The 10,000-nt window shown below is 43.3% G+C and overlaps 1 protein-coding gene across 1 annotated transcript in view; it reads left to right on the top strand.

Moving 5' to 3' along the window:
- il1rapl2 (interleukin 1 receptor accessory protein-like 2) overlaps positions 1-10,000 on the top strand; it is a gene marked incomplete at both ends in the record, with an annotated part of 281,883 nt that overhangs the window by 250,333 nt on the left and 21,550 nt on the right. Inside the window, one exon of the mRNA XM_079745288.1 lies at positions 329-461. Coding sequence (XP_079601414.1) covers positions 329-461 — 133 coding nt within the window. The remainder of the gene's footprint in view (positions 1-328; positions 462-10,000) is intronic.

Here is a 10,000-nt window from a genome sequence, read left to right on the forward strand (position 1 = left end):
TTGCGCTGCGTTCATGATAGTTTTTTACTGGGTGCAACAAACACGGAAGGGAGGGGCGAGCTGGTTCTGTTTGTTTGGGATCTCGCTTCAAATACCACCAGAAGTAATGTCACCCAACATCGCTGATACAACCTTTAACTAACCAACACTTAATAATGATTGCTGTCGTGGTACATCTTGTATAAAAAAGAGGCTATATTGAAAATAAAAAATATTTATTGCTTTTCTTCCCTGTGCGTATGTGCGTGTGTGCGTGTGTGTGTGTGTGTGTGTGTGTGTGTGTGTGTGTGTGTGTGTGTGTGTGTGTGTGTGTGTGTGTGCGTGCCAGGCATGCCTCTGAGCCTGGACTGCAAGGCGTTCTTCGGCTACAGCGGGGAGAACAGGAGGCCCATCATCTACTGGATGAGAGGAGAGAAGTTTGTGGAGGAGCTGGCAGGTCACATTAAAGAAAGTGAAGTCAGGTGAGCATTTGTCTGTATTTCTGTCTGTCTGTCTGTCGGTCTGTTTGTCTGGCTGCCCGTGTGGCTCAGTTATGAACTTATAAATGTATATTTACAAACACAATCGTGTACTTCTATTACATTTCTGTGGGCGCAATCAGTGGCGGATTTAGCAAATTGGGGGCCCAAGAAGAAGATATGTATGGGGCCCACCTCACCCGATCTTTAAAAGAGAACAGAGAAAAAATAATTACCGACTGCATGGTGGGTAGACAGGTAAAGGTAGTATTCTACGTGGAAGTAAAGGTTGGAGATGAGAAAAAATCCTTCCCCTTTAAAGCCTACATACACTTCTTTACTCCAAAATGAAGATGTTAAGCAGAGAACACACAAAGTGTAGCACTACATAAACTAATAGTCACGATAGAACCCAAAAGAGGATAAGGTTTCAGATAACACCTGTCTTTGCCGAAATGCCTGGAAAACCAGCACTCTTTATTTATTTTTTTCAGATAAACAGTGCTAATATCAATATAACCAGCAAGACAAGTGATTAGGGTAAACCCCACAAACAGTCATATCCTTAGCAAAACATCACAAACAGCCATATACTATAAATATTGCCAAGATGAATAATTTACTTTTTATGTGTGAGTGAGGTTGGCATTGCACTTGAGATTGACATTTAAATCATTCTACAAACAAACCAATGTAAAAAATACAGGATATTGTAAGTGAATTGAAATTACAGATGACATTCTACAAACAAATCTATGTACGAGAGAGAGAGAGAGAGAGAGAGAGAGAGAGAGAGAGAGAGAGAGAGAGCGAGAGAATGAGAATGAGAATGATAGAGAATGAGAATGAGAGAGAAGAGAGAGAGAGTATGAGAGTATGAGAGAGAAAAGATAGATTGTTCTCCACATCACACGCTTCTGACACAGAGTCTTACTTATTGACGTCTTCTCACAGGTCTTCACCTAGCACCACTTCACAGCGGCATGTTCGACGCTTTGAAAGTTGTTGTTCCCTTCTGTATCCCCAACAGTAGCCATGTCATCTTTGGCAGCGTAGCCAAGTACTTACCAGCGTCTTTTCGTTTTTTTCTTTTATTTGAGCCGCTTGTGTAGCTTTACTCCTTACCCTTTACCTAACTCTTAATATTATTTTTCGCGTTTAGAAGTGTCTTGCTGCCTCTCTGTTTTTTGTACAGAAAAAAAAGAAAAGAATATCTATGATTTTTATTTTATTTTTTTGAGGCTGGTTGGGGGCCTCCCTACTATGGGGGCCCCAAGCGTCCGCCTACCTATGCCTCTACGTTAAGACCACCACTGGATGCAATAGCAGAAGCAAAGTCTGAATTTTATTAGTACATTTCAGAGTCATAGCTGTTTAAGAGCGAGATATATAACATAGTGTTTAATCCAAAAAAAACATCCAACAAAAACGCTTCCTTCAATTAAATATCCAGTCCAGAAAAATGTGGACGCTTAATTAAAAAAAATACTTAACTTGAAGCATTAAATGATTGGTTGTCCACAAGCCAAACCTCTCCCATGTGTTCACAAAAAACAGAGTTTGAAATGTTAACTTATCCTTTATATAGCATTGGTAATATTAATTAAATCTCTTTTCAGCATACAGGTTTGTGCTGTTAAATCGTTTCTGGGAAGGCTCATTGGGGTATTAAGCTGCGCTATACAATTCACAATGTCGGGTTATAATTTGTTCCCCCGGGACTAATGAATCTTCAAGAGTTCTTTGACACTTTTTCCTTAACCTTTCTAAGATATGATTAATACTAATAATAAAGTGAGATTGAATTCATTCTCTCCCCTATCGGGACCAATTACATCCGGCTCTATTGGGACAAGCGCGCTTGTCTGCAGGGCGTCAAATATCATTAAGAGCGAACCTGCTTCGTTGCCATGGAAACGGGGCAGAGAGCACACGGAGACGCTCACTCCCCGCGCTGTGAGCCGTCGGTGGAGTGGGGGCGACCGCACCACCCCCCCGGTGAGGAATCACGCTGTACTCAGACGCGTTGAATAGCAGACAGGGCGCCACACACATCCCGAGACTGCATTTGAAGTCATGCGCTGTGTTCAATGTTTTGGTAGCGACCGATGCCGAAACTTCGCAGAGCTGGAGGTTATAGAGCGACGCTGTTTGATGGCATGGGACTCAGTGGCAGAATGGCGGCGCCGTTGTGATGGCTGATTGGTAGAACGTTCTTTACGGGCGGTACGGTGCGTCCAGTGTGCGGGTCACTGTGGAGGAGGGAGCAGGTCATCCAGGGTTGCTGGTTCGATGCCTTTCCAACTACAAAAACAAAACACACACAGAAATACCGCTAACCGTGTCGCAAGGTCATCGACCAGGACTACTCTGAAATCGCATGCGTTCGTAGATCGGCCTACCAGTTGGTACAGTCCATTGATGGGGTGGGAGTCTGATCAATCTATTCAACATTCTTGTGGACACTCCCAAGCGTGGGCGTTTCACTAGAGGGTCGATTTAGAAATGGTTTGTAATGGCTGATCCACATCACACCTATTACTAAATATGTGCCCTTTATTGTTGTCGGAACAGGATAGGTTGTAGACCGGAAGTGGGAGCTTGTTGAAAAACAATGGAAAGTCAGAAGAACCAGAACCTGACCCTGATCCTCTCTCCCTGACCCTGACCCTGACCCACTCTCCCTAACCCTGACCCTGACCCACTCTCCCTAACCCTGACCCACTCTCCCTAACCCTGACCCTGACCCACTCTCCCTGACCCACTCTCTCTAACTCTGACCCTGACCTGACACTGGCCCTGACCCTCTCTCTCTAACCCTGACCCTGACCCACTCTCTCTAACTCTGACCCTGACCCTCTCTCTCTAACCCTGACCCTGACCCACTCTCTCTAACTCTGACCCTGACCCACTCTCCCTAACCCTGACCCTGACCCACTCTCTCTAACCCTGACCCTGACCCACTCTCCCTAACCCTGACCCTGACCCACTCTCCCTAACTCTGACCCTGACCCACTCTCTCTAACTCTGACCCTGACCCACTCTCCCTAACCCTGACCCTGACCCACTCTCTCTAACTCTGACCCTGACCCACTCTCCCTAACTCTGACCCTGACCCACTCTCTCTAACTCTGACCCTGACCCACTCTCCCTAACTCTGACCCTGACCCACTCTCTCTAACTCTGACCCTGACCCACTCTCCCTAACCCTGACCCTGACCCACTCTCTCTAACTCTGACCCTGACCCACTCTCCCTAACCCTGACCCTGACCCACTCTCCCTAACCCTGACCCTGACCCACTCTCCCTAACTCTGACCCTGACCCACTCTCTCTAACTCTGACCCTGACCCACTCTCCCTAACCCTGACCCTGACCCACTCTCTCTAACTCTGACCCTGACCCACTCTCCCTAACTCTGACCCTGACCCACTCTCTCTAACTCTGACCCTGACCCACTCTCCCTAACCCTGCCCTGACCCACTCTCTCTAACTCTGACCCTCTCTCTCTACCTCTGACCCTGACCCACTCTCCCTAACCCTGACCCTGACCCACTCTCTCTAACTCTGACCCTGACCCACTCTCCCTAACCCTGGCCCTGACCCACTCTCTCTAACTCTGACCCTGACCCACTCTCCCTGACACTGGCCCTGACCCTGACCTCTGACCGTGACCCTGACTCACTTGGGTTCTGAATGTCAGTTGTGCTCCAGTCAAACCAGGTAGGTACGTTAACAGGAGGATGACAACGGCTAGCTTCAGTAGCCAACCGGTTCAAATGTTTCACATCTCATAAAACTTGCTAATACCTTTGTCTGAAGAAACATACCCTCAAAAGCCTGGCAATGTTTCTTCAAAACATTATATTATCTCCACATAAAGGGTCTGGCATGTCTGGCCGGGCTTTCAAGGCGTGAGGTTCTGATTGAAGATGAGACTCTTTTGAAGGTGGAAGTGAGCAAGGTCAATTGTTTCTCTTCTTCTGCCCTGGCCTGCTCCTCTGAAGCCGTGAGCTGTCTCTCTCCAGACGTTTAACATCTCAACACATTCACGGTCGTTTATCGGATTCAGGCTGTATCCTCCCCAAGTTTCTGCCTCCTTCTTTAAGGTGCTGTTATGCAGTGCTAATATAACGTTGGTCCCTTCGGAATACGTGTAGCTAGCTAATACATATTCTAACTTGATAAATTAAATATTCCAAGGACCTAGCGATGCATGTGTGCTGCATAGCAGTGGTACTATGCTTAATATAAACACACAGACAAACACAAACACACACCCATGTGATTGCGCGCACACACACACACACACACAGCACAACACAACCATGTTATTCTGTCTTGATTATTAGAAAGCATAATAATGTATGCTTATTGCTTATGCATATATATAACATCAATTACATATGGTAGGCTATGTTCATACTGCAAATAAAGCCATGTGTATGTGTGTGTGTGTGTGTGTGTGTGTGTGTGTGTGTGTGTGTGCGTGTGTGTGTGTGTGTGGCTTTGATCGTCATACTTTATTATATTATTATTATACTTAGTTTATTTTTAACCTTTCTTTGATGTGTGTTCTCGTTCTGTCAGTTAGTTTGTATGTGAACACATTCTCCCCCTGCCCCTCGGTCATGTGATCACTCCTGGTCATGTGATCACTCCTGGTCATGTGATCACTTTATGTGTTTTAATGCACTAGACCCAAGAGACACAGAAACACTCTGGTAACCCCTACCACGTCTGCCCACTATCTCATGGGGCCGTGACCCCTTCACGGTCGCTCTGCTTACTCTTTTCTTTATTCCAACTTCTTTGATGTACATGTGGTGTTCGGGAAATCTCTTCTTTCAGATATTTTTATTTGCGTGGCGTGTTTTTCTCGTTTTGAGAATGCACAGCCAACAGACATTAGTCTGAGAATTTTTCTGACCTAAGCTGTGTCGTGCATTAGGGAAATGGATGTATGATGTATATATGTATAAATGTATGTATGTTTGTATGTATGAAGTCACATAGGCCTCCAGGTAGTGTAGGTAGGTGAAACAATATATTGCTGTCGGTACAGTAAGCATGTTCATAAAACAAAGTGACAAGCAATTACATCACTAAGTTAACCCATTCCCTGTATACAACAAAGCCAGCTAGAATAAGACGCTACACAACTGACATATTTTTTTGTGTGCCATAAAGTACAACATACAATAAGTGAGTACATTAAGTGATCAGAGTATCTGTTTCTTTGTTTGAGGGTTTCCACAAGGAAAGGCCAACATTGTTTAATCGAAGATAACAACTGCCACAAGACAAACGCCTTTTTTGATTATATAATTATATATAATATGCAAATAATAACAATCAGGCAATCGAGAACTGTACTCTGTGAGTAGGGTGATGAGTGTCACCCTACACACAACAACACAAAACAATCACTTAGTTTCATGGGCTGTAGTGTAACATTTGAGAGAGATATATTTGTTTGGACAATGTCCTTGATATTTTGTTGAATCCAGACTTTAGAGCAAGGCTAATCAGAAACAGCTGCTCTTTTAGAACAAGCTGTTTTGTTTTCCAAGCAAATATCGTCAACCTAATAACACTGCAGTGCGCTTCTGTCTGAAGCTTCACTAGCCGTTTTATTTAATAGTTATGGGAATGAAAGAATAAAAACAAATCAAGCCATTGAGCACATTGCCATTAGCATGGCAAACCATCAGACACAAAAACGCATGGTATTGTTTTAGTATTAGGCCTATATATATTTATCTATATAAAGTTTTAGAAATTATATTTCTACAATTTGAGGAATATAATTTGAGAGGATTGTATATATTTTGTAAAGGTCTACCTTATACGTAAGGGATAATGCCTTTTGAAGTGTCCATTATCAGGAATTAATGGACGACGCGGAGTGGAGGACAGTTGCCTCCGCGAAGTCCATTAATTCCTGATAATGGACACCTCAAAGGGCATTATCCCACTTATACAATGGTTATACCACTTGCCAAAGAAAATAAATTAAGACTATTCATTTTACAATCCAAATATAAAGTTTTTCACAAGCCATAACTGTGTTTCCCTGTTAACGCCTGAGGGTTTGACTAATACCTGGAACAGTCATTACCCTCCTGTAAGGTTCTTATGCAACAGAAACGTTGTTCACTCCTCCAGCAAATAGGACGGACCTTAGCTACGACTTGGCAACGGGAGGTATTCTAGTTCGCTCAGCTATGAGCCAGAGAGCTAACATTATGCATTGTACATATTTATAATTCTAAATTCATCCCAGCCTTTATACCACAGACACTCTAGGGTCTATAACCGCGTTGTCTGATTACAGTTTAATTAATTTTTCACAATTTACCAGCTCTCGTTTCAAGACAGAATCACCGCGCCATTCGTTTCAATGGGAATCGCGACGGTCTATACTTTCAACATAAAGTGTACAAATTTATAATTTGAAATTCCTCCCAGCCTTTATACCACAGATACTCTAGGGTCTATAGCATATAACCACGTTTTCTGATTACCGATTGATTTAATCGGAATTTGTTTTCTGATTGATTTAATGCATTTTTCACAATTTACCAGCTCTCGTTTTGAAGGCTGAACAGACAATATGACTGGATCTAGTTAGCAGGTGTCCATATATCAGTTGTTAATGCACACCCTGCAGCCAATCAGAATCGAGTATTCCCCCAGACAATGGTATAAATCGTATTAACAAACAGATATTTCAAAAACAGACAATATTTCCCATCGGTGCTGTCATGACTGATCTCGTCCGCTTCCAGCAGAACGGGGTTTGGTTGGTGTTTCAGCAGACCTCCCCCCCGTCGCGGGCGTTTCATCTCCCGTCCATCTTTTATCATGCACTGGCGGGTGCTCGCGTCCCACGTCCTGCTAATTGTTTTACACATTGTTGGGGTGGATCCACCATACCTAGTGACTAGAACACTATCCAACAGACTGATTAGTGGTAGCTCATCTACTGATAAGAAATATGTAACCTACTAATTAGTAGTAGCCTAAATAAAATAAGACTACCAAATAGCTTAAAAGATAATAAGTAGCTGCTTTCTTTCTAGGGCTTAGACCTGCCCTAACTTTTGTCACCGCCTCAATCACTTTGGTTCAAAGTGTGGTTTTCTCGCCAAAGAGCAAACACATTCAAAGAACACATCCCTGCTTGATTGCGCCCTGGTTGGATTACTTTTATTCTTGTTACTTTTATTCTTTTATTCTTCTTGAGTGCATGTTTAAAGGATTAGGTTGGGAACAAACTATATATATATATTATAAACCAACATTAAGCTGCTTCTTATCGTAGGAGGTGTGCCTCGATTTGCCCTCTAATCAGCCTGATCAAACTCAAATCATTATGGATTAGAGGTTAGAGGTCCATTGTATTCTGAGTCCCGGTAGCTCACATTCTCAAGCCCTTGCACGTACATGCACACATACACACACATACACACACACACACACACACACACACACACACACACAAGATGACCTCGAATAGAGTATGTACTCATGTCAAATTAAAACTGCTCATGCATTCTCAGAGAAACTAAGGAAGCTAATAAAAGCCGGGAGAACAAGGCAAGGGCTTTGAGCTAAAATGCAGAGGGCATTAAATTGGCGCTAGGTGGAATGCCGAGAATAAAAGAATAAAGAAGCAATGCTTTCATTATTCTTCAGAATTATGGAAATACAGCAGCAATAGAAGAGGAATGAAAAACAGCACTCAGAGAGTAGATAAGGATGGATTGATATTTTTACCGGTATTGGCAAAGAGGAATGAATATTATTTCAAGAATTCATTACGTGAAAGGTCATTGCAGAAAAATAAACCAAGGAAATAATTGATAATGATCCTTGTTTTTATTGCCCATGTTTCTTAGTTGCCTTGGAAACCAGACAAATCTCTGTGGTCATGTTTTATTTGTCCTGGTGCATGCACATGCTCCCCCTGCTGTAAAGACAGACCTCCAGCCGCCCCGGACCAGTTCGGACCGATCCAACCATTTATCTAATACGGGGCAGGTTTGATACAAGATGGCCGCCGCTGATGTGGAGCGGTCTGGTGAATCGCCCTCTCTAATCGCTCTGTTTTCTCTAAAAGAGGAACAAACCACTTGAGCTTTTGGCGATAGAAGTTCTGAAGTTCCAACAGGATTTGGTACGGTTTTTATTTCAGCTCAGTGCTGTCATACGTTCGACACCTCTGATTGGTCCTAGCTCTATTCAATCGTGTCCAGAGGTGTTGGATCTGCGACTGAAATCTAAAATGAACCGAGAGGCTCCAGACTGATACACATGTGCCAATCGGTCTATCGGTGTCATGCTTTTCTCCAAAATAATCATTCGACCTTCACGAAATCTGAAATGATAAGTGGGCTTGTTTATGAATAGAAGGGGTGTTTGTGGGGCACTAGGTTGGGGGACAGCATGGCTTTGGCCTTAATGAGAGCGCATAGGAGAAGAACAGCGGGCCAGAGCCTTGAGGTGTGAAGAGAGAACCGAGACAGAGAAAGACTCTGGATTGTTTTACAGCGTGCGTCAGTGTACGCCCAGACCAACACAAACATAAACACACACAGGGTCCAAGTGAAGCACCTGCCACCATCCCAGGGTGGATGGGTTTGACCGTTTGGCAGTTAGAACACTTCAGCGTATTAAAACATATTCTTGGCCGGTAGATTGTTAAAATCTGGCAGATACAAAGAAACGATTCTGGAGACTGCACACACACACACACACATGCACACGCACTCACACACACACACACACACACACACACACACACACACACACGCCGCATACACACACACACATTCGCACACACACACACACAAACACACACACACACACACACACACACACCAAGCTGAGATAGATAGGGAGTGTCTTTGCTTTGATTGAAAACCCTATTAACCATATTAAGCATATTTTTTCCATGATTTTGAGGATCACTATTCGATGAAGACGTTTTGATTCACAGAAAAAGATCACGGAAAAGTAAAAATTTGGTAAGTTCAAGTTGGGTTCGAAACAATCAAGACTATGTTATAAACAGGTTCACCATCTCCAAATAAATGAAGACACATTGTCGGGAAAGAAAGATGTCTCTACAACTCCTTTTGATGGACGACATCAAAAGACAACATCAAATTGGCATTCAGAGCAGCTCTTTGTTAATAGGGTGTGCTTTCAAGGACAAGAGTGTATTAGCACGGATAACATACACAGGGAAAAGCTCTCTTCTTGAAGAGCAAAACAGCCGTTTATGTGATGATGAATGGAGCTGGTCTAAATGCTCCCGTTGAAGTGTTAACCTTCTATTATCGACAAGGCAGCGGCATTAACATTTTCAAGTAGCCCAAGGAAGCTCAGCTAATAAGATATATTATGTTTTTTTTTGGAATACTTGAAATAAGATGAGAAAGCCCTTTGACTGGCGCCCAGATGTGATCCATGTCACGGTGACTTTATGATGAATCCACTGTTTCTACCGTCCTCCTCTCCCTGTCCCCCTGGCCG

This window comes from Pollachius pollachius (assembly GCF_949987615.1).
Source record: "Pollachius pollachius genome assembly, chromosome: 10".
Taxonomy (NCBI): Eukaryota; Metazoa; Chordata; class Actinopteri; order Gadiformes; family Gadidae; genus Pollachius; species Pollachius pollachius.